Consider the following 18166-nt stretch of genomic DNA (forward strand, 5'->3'; position numbering starts at 1 on the left):
GGAACAGTGACTTGCTTCTGACTGAAATGAAAAGGGATATGTTAACAAAATTGTGATATAAACAGAAAACTAAAGAAACAACGTATCTATTCATTTATTTAACTCACCATACAGTTTACTGCAAAGTTCTCCGTTCAAAGGGACGTAATAGTTAGCGTGAGCTGATGAATTATCTTTGGTTAAATTATCAACCATTTTTACTTTTGTTTCTAGATCCTCATCATCGTCAAACAGTGACAAGACAGAAACTTCGTCAGTCAAATACCATAAATGCTGGCTTATCTTCTGTAGAGCTGCTTTTGAGATGTCTTTATCTGTTTTTTTGTATGCCTTCATTGACTTCAAAAAGCACAAATCTTGGGTGCCTTTACTGCCAAAATACACTGGAGCCGTGGCCTGACATAGGATGTCATGATGAACAGGCAAATGTCAAACAGTGCTACCTTCTCCTTGCTCAAATTTTTTAACTGAGCCCGAAGTAATGATATTTTTAGGGAATATATAACTCTCGCCATCCATCGAGTTGGTGTATGGTACCTGGAGGCTGTATCTTGAATTTTCTGTCTGTATCTCCACCTAAAAATATAACAGAAAGCTCTGTCAACTCTCGGTAATCATCTCTGATTAATTCTTTTGTCAGTTCAGTGCAGTAAAACTCAAGCAGATTGTCAATTTCTGAAACAGTCAGGTGCATTGCGACCTTTTCTTTGTAGCACTGTATGTTATCTGGATCTACACGTTTCCAGTTATCTCTGAACTTTTTGAAGAGTGGAATATCAGGACTTCTTCACTTTGTCTTCGAGATTCCAGTCCACAATCGTGTTCCAAACAGCTTTCACCTGTTCACATCCTGAAGAGTTTTCCAACCTTGGCACAGCAATAAGTTGCTCTTTATTTCTATATGAAATAACTATCGGAAGACGCTCCTCTTTTAATTCCCGGTCGTGTGTAGCAGGCAACAGTTTGCCATCCCAATGAACAGTCACAACATCTGGTACCTCATTTTGAAAATTAACTTTTATATCTTCCGCAGGCTCTTTCCATTTCTCTGTACGAATTCCTTGAATTGAGTACGTACTTATAGGAAATTCATCAGTATTATATCCACATGCCTCAATGGTAGCTTCAAGAATATACACTGAATCTCTCACTTCCAACTGATACCTATCTAGCGCTGCTAATAATTTTGGAGTAATGAAATTATTCTGTATAGTTGTTTTACTGGTTGCAGATTTTATGTTCTCAATCACAGTTGAGAAATTTTCTTGCAGACACATCTCATTTTTATTACAATTTGAAGATGAGTCATTTTGTAATGCTTCATAAGATGCTGTCGAAGGAGCTGACGTGGAAAAATATTTAGCACGTCGGTTTTCTTCCTCAGTAGTTCTGATGTGCGACCTTTCCTCTTTATTAGCCATTTTCTTGTCCTCTCTAAGTGACCAGGCCGACCTGGCTCACTCTGTCGCTGTAAAAAGATTTTATCTTAATTTATTTTCATTAACTCGAGTGCATCGGCGTGTGTAATGTCGAACAAATCCTCCAACTTGTTGACAAACTCTTGTTGGCGCTGCTCAGATACCTTCTGGGTCTTCTGTGCATTTTTTGCAACTCCCTCCAAACTCAATATAGGTTCACTAATTTCTTCGCACAATTTGGTAGGTATACACGCCTTTTCCCAAAAGATTATACATTCCCGAATAGTGAGATTTGCACTTTCACTGACAGTAAAATTCACTTCCCGGATATTATAAAATAAAACTGCTAGAACTTGTCCATTAGATGGCAATTTTGAACCTTTTATCTGATGTTTTACCGCACCTATTAAAAATATATGCATTTTAGAACTACTATGTAATTCCACTGACATTTTCACTTACTGACAACAATTTAGACTAACAATGTTAGACACACACCGACACAAGGGCGCGCGCCTTCGCCTTTCTTACCAAGTACAGCCAACCTGACATGTTTCAATGCAAGTCGGCACGGGTAACCAACATCCTAAGGTTCTGAAATTTTACATATAGTTGTTTTGGCATCATACAAATGTATGTACTATATTTTATCTTGTTGACACATTCCACACTTATAAAATGTATTGTGAATATGATCTATGGAAAAAGTAAGAGACTAACTAATTAAGAAGCAACATGGATGTTTCAAAGACTGTAGAAAAATTGTGTGTGCTGTTGAAATACATGATTAAGACTGGAAGCCATCACTCCACTCTGAACAGTTGTTACAAGTTTACATTGTTCCCATGAGGTGTACCGTATTTACTCGAATCTAAGCCGCACTCGAATCTAAGCCGCACCTGAAAAATGAGACTCGAAATAAAGGGAAAAAAAATTTCCCGAATCTAAGCCGCACCTGAAATTTGAGACTCGAAATTCAAGGGGAGAGAAAAGTTTTAGGCCGCACCTCCAAATCGAAACAAAGTTGGTCCATTGTAATATGAGACACAATTTAGGTCGAATGAAAGACGATACAGCTACAGTAGTTTGGTTCGAGTCGTAAGCTTAGCAGTTAAGCTTTACCAGGTAGCCATTGCTATGCGTCAGGCGCTCCGTCCGTATTTATACGGGTACCCTTCCTTTTTCACGTGCTTCGTCTGGTTTGAATCGATTGCTTATTTTTCTTTGATCTGATAAGTACCGTTTTCTTTGTTATAGGTGTTTACGTCACTCTAAGCTGAAAATGCATTACTGTACTGTGTAATGCATTGTTTGTAGCATTTTGATAGTGCGTGTTTACGGCCTGTCGCCGCTCGCGGCATGACTTGCTTTTGTGCGCGCTACCACCGCTTTTAAAAAAAAAAAAAAAAAAAAAAAAAAAAAAAAAAAAAAAAAAAAGGGATCGTCTCATTAGCGAAACAATGGCAAGAGACTGCTATTTGTTGTTACTTACACTGCTGCTTTCTTTGATAATGATCAACAAGAACCAAATGCGTATGATAGAACATGCGTATGATAGAACATGTTCTGAACGAGAGTTTTGCGAAAATTTTCCTCCATTTGAAAATCTTTGCGGCCGCTTCTTTAGTACATCAAATTCTGCACAGAAATTAGTCATCTTACATTTAAAATCTAGTCAGTTGCCGTGCTTCATTTCTGACTTTATCACTATTAGGCATAAGAATAATACGAATATAAACATGACACGATACGTATATTCTTCCGCGTTTGCTGTTGTCTCACTCTAGTTTCGTAGTTTATTACGCAGACAGGATTTAAATGAGATAGCAGCAAACACGAAAGAATACATGGCAAAATGTTTATATTCGTATTATTCTTATGGTGAAGAGAATACTGCATGTGATTCACATTTCATCAGGTTCCTATTAGCAACCATCTCTTCTCACAGGCAGGAAAAAACTCGGAACGTAGAGTTGGCCATATTGACAAACATCCCTAACAGTCTTGCCAGTCGGATTTTCGTAGTACATTGAAATTCTGCTACATTCGAAGATGAACAATACGGAATTTGTATTTACTTCGTTGGATAATGTATGAAAATGCAGTGGTCGAAACTCGGGGCGGAGAAAAAGAAGCTCGTCTTCTACCTTTTTTTTTTTAAATTTATTTACTGATGCAGAGGTTTTGGCGCCAGTATTTATCTTTGTGCCCACAAAGCATGCTTGTGTAGCGCTACATATATTCGACGGCAGAAGTTAGTTGTGGCGGCACCTATCAACATTTTTCAGAACTTCCGCTTGCTTTGCACTCGATTCTAAGCCGCAGGCGGTTTTTTGGGTTACAAAATCCGGAAAAAAAGTGCAGCTTAGATCCGTGTAAATACGGGTAACCATCTTTTGCCAATAAAAAAATTAAATCTTCATTACTGACCACTATTTTCTCGTGTTATGGTATCTATATGGTTTTCAACTTAGTGCTTCAAAGAGCCTGTCTTTATTCCAAACCCTCTGTGCACTTCAAACTGATGATTCTCTCACACTGAAAGTGGGTATCTGAATTGACATTTTGCTTTTTGGTGGTGTGCTTTTTTTCCCTCTGCACAAAGCTGCCTTCTTACTATTTCTTTGACCTCAATTTTCTAGTCTGTCACGACAGCAATATTATGCAAATATTTCACAGTTTGCTGTGCGTTGCAGAATCCCACTACTAATATGGTCCCACTTCGTAACTTCAGGCCAAGACAACACTGCAAAGAAGTCTAGATGACTGTAAATATAAGGTGATACGAGCTTACCCCCAGATTGGCGACGTCCTCTACAAACTGCTGGGTGTTCGTGACGGACTGTTCCGTAGTCTCAGTGTAGTCGTCGGGAGCGTTGATGTTCATGCAGACTTTGCCGACGAGTGCACGCTGTCCCTGCGCCGCCGCCTCCTGGGCCAACAGCAGCGCCGTCTCGGGATGGATCGTCGTAAAGTAGCACGCTGTCGTCGTCCCGCACTGCAGAGTTCTTTCCTATAAACAAACGGTGTGCTGTGTATTCTGCAATTATTTGCTACGTTTCGTCCTCTTTCTAAACTCGGTCATTGTCTTTTTCTTCTTCCCGGTCCTATCGAGGATCTCCACAGGGTCAGCACACTGTGTCGGATTCGGCACTATTAGTGGTAGTTAGCAGTTGCACATTCTTCCAGATTCACCATTTTACACCAGGACGAAAATGTGCCTACGTCCGTGCGTCTCGTGTTATTGCGTATATAAGTGGGAGAACATTTTTTCTAGATGTTGGTGAATTGTGTAAATCTGGCAGGATACGGGTAGCAGCCTGGTATTTGTGTAATCAAATGTGTGAAAACACTTGAAAACCACATCCTGCCTGGCCGGCTCAGTGGCATTCTTCGTTAATCTGTCATACGTATTCGATCGGATGCAAATGCACTTCCCTGTGTCCCAGAAGCAGGTGATAACACACTCGGCTATTGGGGCAGGTCATAAACTGAATCATTATCCTCACCTAAAAGTCATAAGAGCATAAAAAGAAACTGTATACTGTCAATCTTTATGAGCAGTCTGTTTTTTTTTCTGTAAACTTATGACTTATTGTTCAGTTTTTATTAGTCTCACGCAATGTTTTTGAAAGTAAAGCTGTGATCCCTGAGTCTTTAAAGAAATGAATTCTCACTACAGCTTCAAACTTCTGATTACTTTACAAATTAGTTAATGTGTTAAATATTTGACATTAAGCAGGTAAGTGAGAAAACTTTAGAAACAGTTTGACATTCTATTTAAAGTTTATTTGAAGATGCTAAGTGCGCTCATTATCAAACACTGGACGAGTATATTGTGAGTGATTTGCACTCTGTTTTAAGCAAAAGCCAGTTTTCCATGCATCTCAATCTTTATGACATCATATCTCCTGAAATATGTGTAGTATAAAAACACAATTTTGCAGGTATATTAAGTGACGAGTGGAAAGCAACTCCAAAATGTACGGAGAATGCAGTTAGTACTAAAGAAGCAATAAATTAAAACGCCTTGCCCAATGTGGCAGTTTTACTCCATTAACAATGAAAATATAGTAAGGGATTAACTTTTTTCCTTTTATCATTTCATTGGGGAGTGTCAATTAGAAAAATTTTCACACAGGTTTGAAATTATGTGCAAAGTTTTTTGCAATTCACTAGATACTTTTGTGCTCAAATGCTGGATGACTATATTCCAGGTATCTGAATGCAGTGAGTTAGGCTTCCTCGAGATGTATACAACACCTGTCTTACTGTGACGAGCCTTTCACATAAGACTATACCTCTTACTGAGGAGACGATGATTGCGTTTGAAAATTTTACATTTTGTCACTGTTTATATGAAATACTGAGAATCAAATTTTTGTTGCCCCTGGAAACCATACGGGTAACCTGCAACTTGATACTGTGTCCGTGACAAACTTACGATTCAGTGGTGCTGCCAGTTCCCCTAACTGCTGCTCCTCCATCGCCAGTCCCGACGCAGGGGCAAAGCACGCCTTCTGCCTTTCCCTACAACCACTGCACTAATTGTCAACTTACTGAGGGTAAGTAGCAGATGTGTCAATTCCATTTCAATCTGTTATCCGGGTGGAAACCGTGGAATTTTGTACACTGTGTTTCATTTAGTGTATGACCTTTATATCTACTTCTGGTACTAAAAGATCATCACTGTTTGTTCAAAATTGCACAATACGAGTGTTTAACAATATTGCGGAAAGGATAGAATGCTATTCACCGTACAGACGATATGCCGAGCTGCAGACAGGTACGACAAAAAGCCTGTTACGTACGAACTTTCGCTCAAAGACTTCTTCAGAAAAGGGAAATGCATTCGAGCAAGCGAGCACACCTCACCCGTACGTGACCACCGTCTGCAGCTGCTCCGGCCAGACTGCAACAGAAACATGTCGACGGGAGTAATAGTCCAGAGGTGGGTGGGGAATGGGGAGGGACAGTAGGTTACGAGTGGGGAAAGCAGAATCGGCACTGCTCGGTAGAGTGAACACGGAGCAGAGGTGGCGGGACAGGGTGCCGAGAGGCTGTGGGGGAGGGAGCGGGGGGAAAAATTGGAGTGAAAAGAAGGGGACACAAACAGTGGAACAGTGGATACGCCAGCAGACAGCAGCACACAGTGAGGGCAGGGGAAGGTGATTATGGGTGGGTGACAGGACACAGAGAGTGAAAACTGTAGGGTGGACAGTGTGGGAAAGTAAGGTATCGCAGGTCGAGGCTCGGATGATTTCGGGAGCAGAAAATGTGTCGTAAGGATAACTCCCGTATCTGCGCAGTTCAGAAAAGCTGGTGGTGGAAGGGGGATCCAGACGGTTCAGGTAGTGAAGCAGCCTCTCAAAGCACACTGCATTCAGCCGCACATTACGCCACACGGTCGTCTACTTCGGTCTCGGCCACGGTTCGGTAGTGGCTGTCTGTCCCGGCGGACGGCGATACGAAAAGCTGCGCGACGATTGCCGCAGTGTCAGTATGAGACACGGCTGCTTTCGCAGGCGGCACTGCCTCTGACAGAGAGTAGGATAACCCGGTGACAGGACCGGAAAAGCTCTGCCGCAATGAAAGCACAGCTTTTTATACTGTTACAATTGTCGACTAGCTGTCCACAGAGACGTACGGCCATTGCCGAACTTCCGCCCCCGCCTGTCCCTTTCTCGCAGTCTCCCGACACCTCGTTCTGCCACCTCCGGTCCCTCCACACTGCCAGGTAGCACTCGTACTCTGCTATTCCTCCCCTTTCCCTGCCCCACTCCAGATCGGTGCTCCCATTCGATGTCTTTCAGTTGGACTGTGGACGGAGATGTCACTGCACATTTTAGTGATTTTGACCGAAATAAACTTACACTGCAGCACTTTTCGTGAGCCACACGTGTAGATGTGTGCACCGAAAGAGCTAAGTGAAAACTGTACAGTACGTACATTTATTTATATATAAAAGCAGACTTCAAAATTTTCGTTTATCAGAGACCGCTTGCCCCGTGTGTCGATTTGAAGTTCTAGATTCTCAGATTTTATTGTTCACTTTGCTTCTGTATAACCTTACAGTAATTGTATCGATACCCATTTGTATTGTGATATATTGTCGCAGAAGAAGCTGCGTATGACAGTGGTGTAGTGGTTACGATACTAGACTGCTGCACGGAGGGTCACGAGTTAAGAACTCACCTGAACTGTAAAATTTTAATTTCTATATTCGGTTCATCCTAGAAGTATCCACAAATGTTTAGAAGCATTGGTCTGTAATGTTCTGTAACATTATATATACCGTAGGTGTTCTGGCCAGAGGCAGTTCACTCTGCACTCTCGTACATGCGAGTGCTGAGTAAACCTTCGTTAAGTGAAGTTAGTGTTCATCGTTCGTCTAATTACACCTTTTTCTAAAAATGGCTCTGAGCACTATGGGACTCAACTGCTGAGGTCATTAGTCCCCTAGAACTTAGAACTAGTTAAACCTAACTAACCTAAGGACATCACAAACATCCATGCCCAAGGCAGGATTCGAACCTGCGACCGTAGCGGTCTTGCGGTTCCAGACTGCAGCGCCTTTAACCGCACGGCCACTTCGGCCGGCCACACCTTTTTCTACGTGACAATATTGTGCACTTTTGAACATTCACAGATGTCATGAGACTCGTGCTGTTGGTGCTTAAACAATTGTGCTCTTTTAAAATTTTTGAGAAAAGTAGGCCTATCCTCGTTCAGAACAATCATTCTCTAATTTCATGGTACAATTGTGGAAAATAGGTTATTTATAAGAATTTTCTAACACCTACAAAACTATATTTTCGGAAGTTAGTGGTACGAGTGTTACGAATACTTAACTTATTTCATAGCAAATCATCATTTGTGCTTAACCGCTCTGTCAAATACATTATCCCCGAGTTTCACTGTGTATCAGTGCAAATAAATGTTCATTTTTGAGACTTTTCGGAAGCTACCACTGGCCTTTGCACAATCTATGAGCAATCTGTAGTAAATTGGCATTTGTGATTTAGTTACTGTAGCAGATATTCTAATGTAGCGTGTAACACCTAGGTTTCCACTGAAGAGGGTTAGCTCTGTATATTATCTGCATTTATCATAAATTAACTCTGTTTCTGAGTTTGCTAACAACTATAATTAACCTCAAAATGTATTAGGAAACTAGTACTTTTACCACAGGTTTTTGTGTTGCCTTTAATAAAAATCTCATTGTGTGTGTTTGCTTTAATTCTTATAGGGAATTAGCAACTTTTTAGCTCAACACATTAAAAGATAATTAGTATGCTTAATTTAAAGCTATTTCTTCACTGTCTTGTAATACACTGCACCAGCCAAAATGCAGCTCCACTGCGAATGCCATTCTCGAACACGGGACGAGTCGGTCAGCGTTCGTAAGTGGCTGGAAATTGCCCCGACTACTGTCAAACGATCGGCAGCTGAAGCGAATTGTTGTGTCGGAAGAAGTACCTCGAGTACTATCCTCTCCTGTGAATCCTGTCTCCTCTGCAGAAAGTACACAATCTGTCATTATTTGTCCACTAGACTGGAAGAGGCACGTCAACGGTGGGTCTAGGCATCCCGTACATGGTCCGAAGGGACCAGGGAGGACTCAGGGTATTGTACCGATCCCTCTGTCCGAAAGTTTGAGGTGTTGTCTTTTACTGAAACTGAGGCAGTGGGACTCATTTAACCAGTTTTATGGAAACACGTTTTGTCCGGTGCCAGGTGGTGGCAAACGCAAAGGGGTAGGGTCTATTAATTGTCGTCAGTTCAAACGTACGGAAAATGACGGTACCATTGAGGGAAATGGCAACAAGGGGCAGGAAACGACACCTGATGCACTCAGTGTGTACACCCGGGAGTTTCATTTGACACGCTCGAGAGACTACTGCGGCAACCACTGAGGGAACACGGTACGACCGACTGCAGATTGTGGTGCACGTCAGAATAAACGGTGCCCGTCACCTCGGCTCCGAGGTCGTACTCGGGTCATTCCGGCAAACGTCCGGGGAGGTCGAGAAGATCGGGTCCGAGCAACGAGTTTCCACGAAGCTCACTATTTGCAGCATTGTCCCCAGAACTTTTCACGGCCCTCTGTCCCTCTGGCTCTGACTCGAGTAACGACCGAACCGGAGACTTCGAAAGTTCTGTGACGACCTAGGCTGCCACTTCCTGGACTTGCCCCGTAAGGTTGAGAACTGTAGGGTTCCCCTAAATAGGTCCAGTGTGTACTACACGTCAGAGGCTGCTACTCAGGTAGCTCACTGTGAGTTGGGCGCACACGAGGTTTTTTTTAAATTAGGCGACTCCACATAATGACACCTGTAGGAAACCCAGAAGTATCAAAAGAAATACCTCTCACACGTGAGAGTATTAAAATCCTAATGGTAAACTACCAAAACATTCACAACAAAGTGCCAGATTTGAAATGCTCATGAAAAGCAGTGAAGCTCACATAATACTAGGTATAGAAAGCTCGTTAAAACCTGAAATTGATAGCACTGAAATTTTTGGGAAAAATTTAAGTTTATATCAAAAGGATAGGCAGATGGGAAATGGAAGTGATGTATTTGTCACAGTAGATAAGAAACTCCAACCCACTGAGATTCAATGAGTCACTGTTGGAATCGGCTAACTCTGACAAATACCTGGGCGTAACACTTTGTAGGGATACGAAATGAGATGATTACACAGGCTGTCGTGGGTAAAGCAGGGGCTAGACTTCAGTTTATGGGTAGAGTACTTGGAAAGTGCAGTCAGCCTACAAAGGAGATTGCTTACAAATCAGCCATCCAACCAGTTCTAGAATACTGCTCAAGTATGCAGCACCTGTACGAAACAGGACTAATGGGGGATATTGAATGTATACACGTGTTTGATTGATCTGTGGGAAAGTGTCAAAAGTAACTGAAGGAAATGAGCTGGAAGACTCTTGAAGACAGACATAAGCTATCCTGACAAAGTCTGTTAAAGTTTCAAGAAGTAGCTTTAAATGATGACTCTAGGAATACACTACAAACCCCTACATAGCCCTCAAATAGGAATCGCGAGAAAAAGATTAGAATAATTACTGCATGCACAGAGGCATTCAAACAATCACACTTGCTACACTCCGTGCATCAACGGAACAGGAAGAAACACTAATAACTGGTACAGTGGGATAGACCCTTTGCCGTGCACTGCACGGTGGATTGCAGAGTGCGGATGTAGTTGTAAATGTGGATGTAGGTGTGCAAGGTGCACTTGTTTTTGTGAATGTGTGCACATTTCTCTTTTCTGGTAAAGGTTTTGACTGGAAGCTTATAGTTACAGTCTTTTCATCACGCGTGTCTGCAACTCAATTTCCCACCTTTACAGCAAGCAGCACTCAATTGTTCTCATAATATCGATCGATACGAGTGCCTGCGAAATTAAGACATAAATTGCTGCCAGTAAAGCTATCATTTGAGCTGTGACTACTATAAGTCAGTTTCAACCTTTAATTACCATTAATGTGTCATCAGCAAACATTACAGTTATTGAAGAGCACTTTAAAAGTCCTTGAAATATCATTTGTGCAGGTCAGAAACAAGAGTAGGCATAGCACTGACCCCTTTGGTCTGAGGTGAAACATCCAGTACTTAGTACAGGAAGTAATAGTCTCGGGCTTCAGAACTATAGGTTCCGTATTCCAGTAACGGAAAAGGAATCGGTAGTGAGAGATCGGAAACGGGGTGGAGGTGCGACTATCTCTCAGCCCGGAGTGCGGATGACCAGCTCCCCCCTCTCCAGCCTACCCAGGCGAGTGGGAGGACGGAACCGGGTTTCAGGTTACGCTAGATACGCTCGGAGGTAACTCACACGGCAGCTTCACCTTTACGGACAGTGTGCTTTGCCGATTTATTACGTCTCGTTCACTCTCTTCTAGATTTCTGTTCCTGCCTCGACCTGCAGTCCGTGACATGGAGAGCACTGTCGTGAAGACCCTCACGTAGCCCTGAAGTAAGGACAGAAAGAGAGATCGCAAGTCGGGAGGTGGTATTTGTCGTAATGACTGCGGAGGCCACAGTGTGCGAGTGCTGGGCCCGAACTGTACGTCCGCACCACAGCTGTGGCTGTCCCACACAGGTCGGATGCCGTCAGATCTCGGTGCATCACGACAAACCACTGACGGCATCGTTTGATAATGCTGTGAGAGAAAATATTCTGGAAGCCACAGCTGAAGCTTTTAAATGGATATAGATCTGCAAATATGAAAACCTGGGTCAAAATGATACGTTTTATACAATTTGTAAAATACCTACGTTAATAAAAACGTAAATGTTCATTTGTCCAAAATCATTAATTTCCAGAAGTACATAGGTAACAATGTTTTCCTGCCATAAAATTTATAAAGAATTATATATTGCTTAGATTAAAAAATTAGGTATATAAAAACATTTCCATTTTCCAGTGCAACCTCGTGAAAAAATTTCAAAGCATTTAGCTAAAAACTTTCAGAGATCTGTGATTAGGAACATTCACAGTTTCTATACATGTACAAATGCATAAGTCTGTCTCCTCAAAACCTCAGATGTCCAAAAGTTCTTCACAGACTGCTTTGAAATTTTGACACAATATTCCACTTGAATACTTGTGTTTTTATATGCCTACTGGCATGTCATCTGGTACATATGTAATATATACATAATAAAACTGGGAACGTTATACAGGTATGTCGGTTTGTACAAAAGTTGTTAATCTCCAAAAGTTCTTAACCAACTGCTGTGAAATTTTGACACAACATTGAATTCTAATACGGGTGTGTCTTTAGGCACCTAATTCTTTAATATATTTATATTTTTAATACATATAATAGACCGAAGACTCGAAGAAACTGGTACACGTGCCTAATATCGTGTAGGTCCCCCGTGAGCACGTAGAAGTGCCACGACGCGGTGTAGCGTGGACTCGACTAATGTCTGAAGTAGTGCTGCAGGGAATTGACACCACGAATTGTGCAGGGCTGTCCAGAAATCAGCAACAGTACGAGGGGTCGGAGATCTATTCCGAACGGCACGTCGCGAGGCATCCCAGACGTGCTCGATAACGTTCGCAATTGTCGGTAAAAGTGTTTAAACCCAGAAGAGTGTTCTTGCAGCCTCTCTGTAGCAATTCTGGATGAGCGGGGTGTCACATTCTCCTGCTGGAATTGCCCAAGTCCATCAGTATGCACAATGGACACAAATGGATGCAGGTGATCAGACAGGATGCTTACATACGAGTCACCTGTCAGTCACGTCTAGGCACATCGGGGGCCCCATATCACTCCAACTGCATACGACCCACACCATTACAGAGCCTCCACCAGCTAAAACAGTTCCCTGCCGACATGCGGGATTCACAGTTTCACGAGGTTGTCTCCTTACCCACACGAGTCCATCCACTCGATACAATTTGAAACGAAACTTGCCTGGCCGGGCAACATATTTACAGTCGTCACCAGTCCAGTGTCGGTGCCGACAAGCACAGACAGGGCACAATGCTTTGCGTGTTACAGTCACCGTGGGTATGTACGTGGGCCTTCAGCTCCGAAACCCCGTATCCGTGATGTTTCACCGAATGGTCTGCACACTGACTCTCGTCGATAGCCCGGCACTGAAATCTGCAGCAATTTGCAGAAGGGTTGCACTTCTGTCAAGTTAAACAATTCTCTTCAGTCGTCGTCAGTCCCGGTTTTTGCAGGATCTTTTTCCAGCCACAGTGATGTCTGAGATTTGCCGTTTTACTGGATTCCTGATATTCATAGTACACTCACGAAATGATCGTACACGAAAATCCCCACTTCGTCACTACCTCGGAAATGCCGTGTCCCACCGGTCACACGCCAACTGTAACACCACGTTCGAACTCACTTAAATCTTCGTAACCTGGCATTGTAGCAGCAGTAACCGATCTAACAACTGCACCAGACGGTTGTTGTCTTATATGGGCATTGTCAACTGCAGCACCGTATACTGCCCGTTTACATTTGAATACAGATGCCTATACCAGTTTCTTTGGCACTTTTTAATATATAGGACGTATCAAAAAGACTCATCCAATTTAAAAAAAACCTTACTATTATGTTATTTGAGATACGTGCGAACAACGTACTGTCGGAAAGAGCAAACTCCAAGTTTTACGCGGTTCCCGCTAGACGCCGGCAGTGAGGACACCCTTTAGTTCTAGTAAAAATGGTGTCGGGTTGGGACAACAGAAAGCATTTTGTGTTCTACGTTTTGAGCAGTGCGGCTCAGTAATAACTGTTCAGTGTCACTTTCGTACTGGTACGGTGTGGACTCTTCTATAGCACAGAGCATTAGACAACGGCATGAACAATTCCGAGAAACGAGTTGTTTGTGTAAAGGCAAATTGCCGTGCTGTCTCCGAGTGTCTGACACAGATGTTGAAGGCACCCGCCATAGTTTCACAAGGAGTCTGCCGAAAGCCGTTCACCACACAGCTGAACAGCTCGAGATGTGCCCAATGTACTTTTGGCACGCATTACATCGACGTTTAACATGAAACCGTACAAAATTCAGCTACTGCAAGCTCGTTTCGAAGGTGACAAATGACAATGTGTACAGTTGTGTAATTGTGTTCTTGGCAATATGGAGGATGACAGTTTTCTTCAACGCTTAGTGTCTACTGACGAGGCAACATTTCATTTAAATGGAAAAGTGGACCGTCATAATATGAGAACACGGTGTACGGAACAATTGTATGAAGTTGCACAACATGAGAGAGATTCTACAAAATTTAATGTGCTTTGGGCAGTTTCACGAAAAAAGGTGTACGGTCCATTCCTCTTTGCCAAGAACACTGTTACCCAAAGCACATATCTCGATATGCTCGAGAACTTTCCTTTCTCACAGTTGGAGACTGATTCAAACGACTCCATTTACCAACAGGATTGGGCACCGCCACACTGGCATCTGTGGGAATTTTTAAGTCAAAGGATCACTAAACAATGGATTGGTCACACAGGACCAAATGATTCAGCCTTACATTGCTGGCCTCCAAGGTCACCAGATGTGACTGTACGTGATTACCTCTTCTGGGGCTTTATAGACGACTCTGTTTATATGCCTCCATTACTAACAACAACGAATGAACTGAGACATCTCATACAGCAGCTGTGGAAGCTGTAACTCGAGACATGCTCGCTGCAATGTGGGAACAATTTGAATGCGACAATGACATATGCCACGCATCTCAAGGGGGACTTATTGAACACACATGAAAAACAGTTTCCCGTTCATCAAAAACCAAAATTCATTGTATATGTTTATTAGTTTCAGAAAAATAGATGTGCCAAATTGGATGATTCTTTTTGATACACCCTGTATAAATACATATACAAAGTATACAATAGTGACACCAACAAACAGGAAAGTTGTATTTATGGCTTATTGATTTACAATCAGAATAGTGCTCCAGAAGCTAAATTTACAACAACAATAAACAAGGCTGAAGGTGAGAGGGGGTGGGGGGAGTGGGGTGGGAGCAGGGTTGAGAGGACATAGAGGGGTGGGGGGAAATCGGAAGGAGGAGAGGGACAGAGAGAGGGAGCGTGTGGAGATGGAGAGAAAGGGAGCAGGAGGACAAGATGGACCTCAGAGGAGAGAAGGAGATAAGGATGTACGAGGCATGCCTAAAAAGTATCCAACCTTTGGCCAGAAAAAATATTTCGAATACCTGAAGGGGTTGGGACCATAATCCCCTTCAAAGTAGGCCCCTCGTGCTTGCACACACTTAGCCCACTGATGCTTCCACTGCCGGAAACACCTCTGGAAGTCTTCTTTTGGAACGGTGTTCAGCTCCATCGACATGTTCCGCATTATCTCTTCTCTACTCTCAAAACAGAATCCTTTCAGTGGTGTCTTCATTTTTGGGAACAACCAGAAGTCACAAGGATCCACATCTGGAGAGTACGGGGGTTGACAAACGGCTGTAATTTCATGTTTGGCAAAGAACTTTGGATCAAAGGGGATGAATGTGCGGGGGCATTGTCGTGATGCAGTTGCCACTTTTTCGCCATCCACACGTCTGGTCTTTTGCGCCAAACTGCGTCACGGAGTTGCTGGAGAACATCTTGATCGCACTCCTTTGTCACTGTTTGTCCTTCCGGTACATATTCGTGATGCACAATTCCACGGTCATTAAAGAAGATAGTCTGCATCACCACGATTTTGCTTCGCACCTGCCGCACTTTCTTCGGCCTCGGAGACTCGGGATGCTTCCATTGCGACAGCTGTCTTTTTGTTTCTGGTTTGTACCCATTCACCCACAACTCATCTCCAGTTATCACGTTTTTCAGAAACCCAGGATCAGTATTGGTGGTGTCCAGAAGGTCCTGTGCAACGTCAAAACGGAGGTCTTTTTGTTCCGGCAACAACAACTTTGGCACGAATATCGCAGCCACTCAGTGCACGTTCAAATCGTAACACAAAATTGTACGTGCAGAACCTTTACTCACTCCAACCTCTCGGGCAATCTCCCACATGGTCAGACTATCTGCCATCACCAAGTTTTGCACCCTCTCAACAACAGCTGCACTCTGAGCTGTTTGGGGCCTGCCGGAACACTAGTAACTCTCTGCTGATGTGTGACCATTTCTGAATCGGTTGAACCACTCCTTAATTTGTGTTACACCCTTTGCATCTTCTCCAAACACATGCTGAATCATACGAATTGTTTTGCTTTAAGAATCACCAAGCTTTTAAAAAAAATGATGCAATATCTCTGCTCAACACATTCAGTCATCTTGAGAAAACCGGTAATCTAATGAACACGTTACGTAACACCTCACTCGGCGACTGACAGGCAGCGACTGACACGCCGGAAGCCGGGGACAAAACTTACGCACGCGCATAAAGGTCTATTCCTTTACTGTGTACAGTGGCGCTGCGCTATCGTCTATTTTGCGGGGGGAAATCAAAGTTGGATAGTTTTTAGACAGACCTAGTATATCCAATTGCCATACATATTACAAATGCATGCTTTCTCTTTTCTTTCTTTTCCATCTGACCACACTGAACCACAGCAAAGTGTGGCTAGGTACAGCTAGTATAAAATATTTTTCTAGGATTTGTAATTTGAAGCTCACGTGACTAAGTTTGCCATTCTCAGTATTACGGCCTTCAGCGTGAAGACCAGTTCGAAGCAGCTCTCCGCGGTAGTCAGTCCTGCACAAAGTCTCTTCATCTCTGAACAGTTATTGCAAATGACCTGCTTACATTGCTCACACCTCAGTCTCCTCTGTCCCCCTGCCATCCCCTCACACCATTACCCTACTGACTATTCGTCGATGTCTCGATTTCTCAGGATGCGTGGTCCCAACTGGTCCTTTCTTTTGGTCAGGTTTGTAAGCGTCAGTTGTACACATCTTTTTATTCCCCACTGAAATATTAATTTCAGAAGTGATGTTATGAAAATATTAATTCCAAACAAGGGCAACAAGTGAGGAAAAATTCTTTTATTAATGACTTTTGGGATAATTTGTTTCACGTGAATGGCAAAGGACACCTGAGACACCATCCGGTTTGGAGTTCTGCCGAGTGCAATATCCGAAGGACTGGTGAACTGAGGGGAAACAGAATCCACACTGGAGAAACGACGAAGTAATGACATTTTTTAGTCAGTCGCTGCTTTGTATCCACTGTGGACTAACCACTGTATATTTGCACCTATTGCAGTTGTTTTATGTTTAACAACTGTTCAAAAGTTATTACTATGAGGAGCATTTTCTGTAAAATTATTTCAAGAATATTTATTCTGTTTTGGTCTCAGCAGTCTGTCATTTCCTTTATAAAGTGAACTAAAATGAAAATATTTTAGTTTTGTTCCCAGAAAACTATTGCAGTGTGCAGTTTTTTTATTTATTTATTTATTTTTATTTGTGGGTGAACCTGACAATAATCTGCTGTTCGCTTTGTCATTTAGTAATCTTTGGTGGTTGTTAGAACACAGAGTAGTGGAACATTACTGAAAGGAGTCAGATGCGTATTCTAGGGGACCACTTATGATCCTTATGCTAATAACTTAAACCTTCCAGGGAATTTTTATTTTATGCCCGTTATACTGGTGGTTCACCAGAGATGAACTATAACTTGAATTTTTACTAAACTTGAGTGCTCAGAATTCAATCACCATGTTTTTGTATTTTTTTATTTAGAAAGGCATCCACTACAAACTCTGCTATAAATTTCTTTTATCCAAAATTCTATTCAGTACCTTCTCATTAGCTATGTCGTCTACCACCTAATCTTGAGCATCCTTCTGTAGCACTTCATTTCAAAAGCCTCTATTCTCTTCATATCTACTGCATATTGTCCATGTTTGACATCCATACAAGGCTATGCTCCAGACAAATATCTTCAGGAAAGACTTCCTAAAACTTAAATTTATATCAGATGTTAGTAAATTCCTCTTCTTCAGAAATTCTTCTTCTTCTTCTTCTTCTTCTTCTTCTTCTTCTTCTTCTTCACTACTGCCAGTCTACATTTAATATCCTCTTTACATCAAGTGTCACAAATTATTTTACTGCCCAAATAGCAATGCACATCTACTACTTTTAGTGCAACATTTTTCAATCCAATTCCTTCAGCATCAACTTATTTAATTTTACTACAATCCGTTATCCTTAGTTTACATTAGTTGATGTTCATCTCATAACCTATTTTCAGGACACTATTCATTCCATTCAACTGCTCTTCCAAGTTCTTTGCTGGCTC

The 18166-nt window shown here is 42.3% G+C and overlaps 1 protein-coding gene across 3 annotated transcripts in view; it reads right to left on the reverse strand.

Annotated features, from left to right (window-relative positions):
- Positions 1-18166, reverse strand: part of LOC126214869 (guanine deaminase) — a 121772-nt gene that overhangs the window by 25254 nt on the left and 78352 nt on the right. For all 3 annotated transcript variants that reach the window (XM_049941514.1, XM_049941515.1, XM_049941516.1), the window contains exon 4: positions 4213-4431. In XM_049941514.1, coding sequence (XP_049797471.1) covers positions 4213-4431 — 219 coding nt within the window. The remainder of the gene's footprint in view (positions 1-4212; positions 4432-18166) is intronic.

This window comes from Schistocerca nitens, chromosome 12, assembly GCF_023898315.1.
Source record: "Schistocerca nitens isolate TAMUIC-IGC-003100 chromosome 12, iqSchNite1.1, whole genome shotgun sequence".
NCBI lineage: Eukaryota > Metazoa > Arthropoda > Insecta > Orthoptera > Acrididae > Schistocerca > Schistocerca nitens.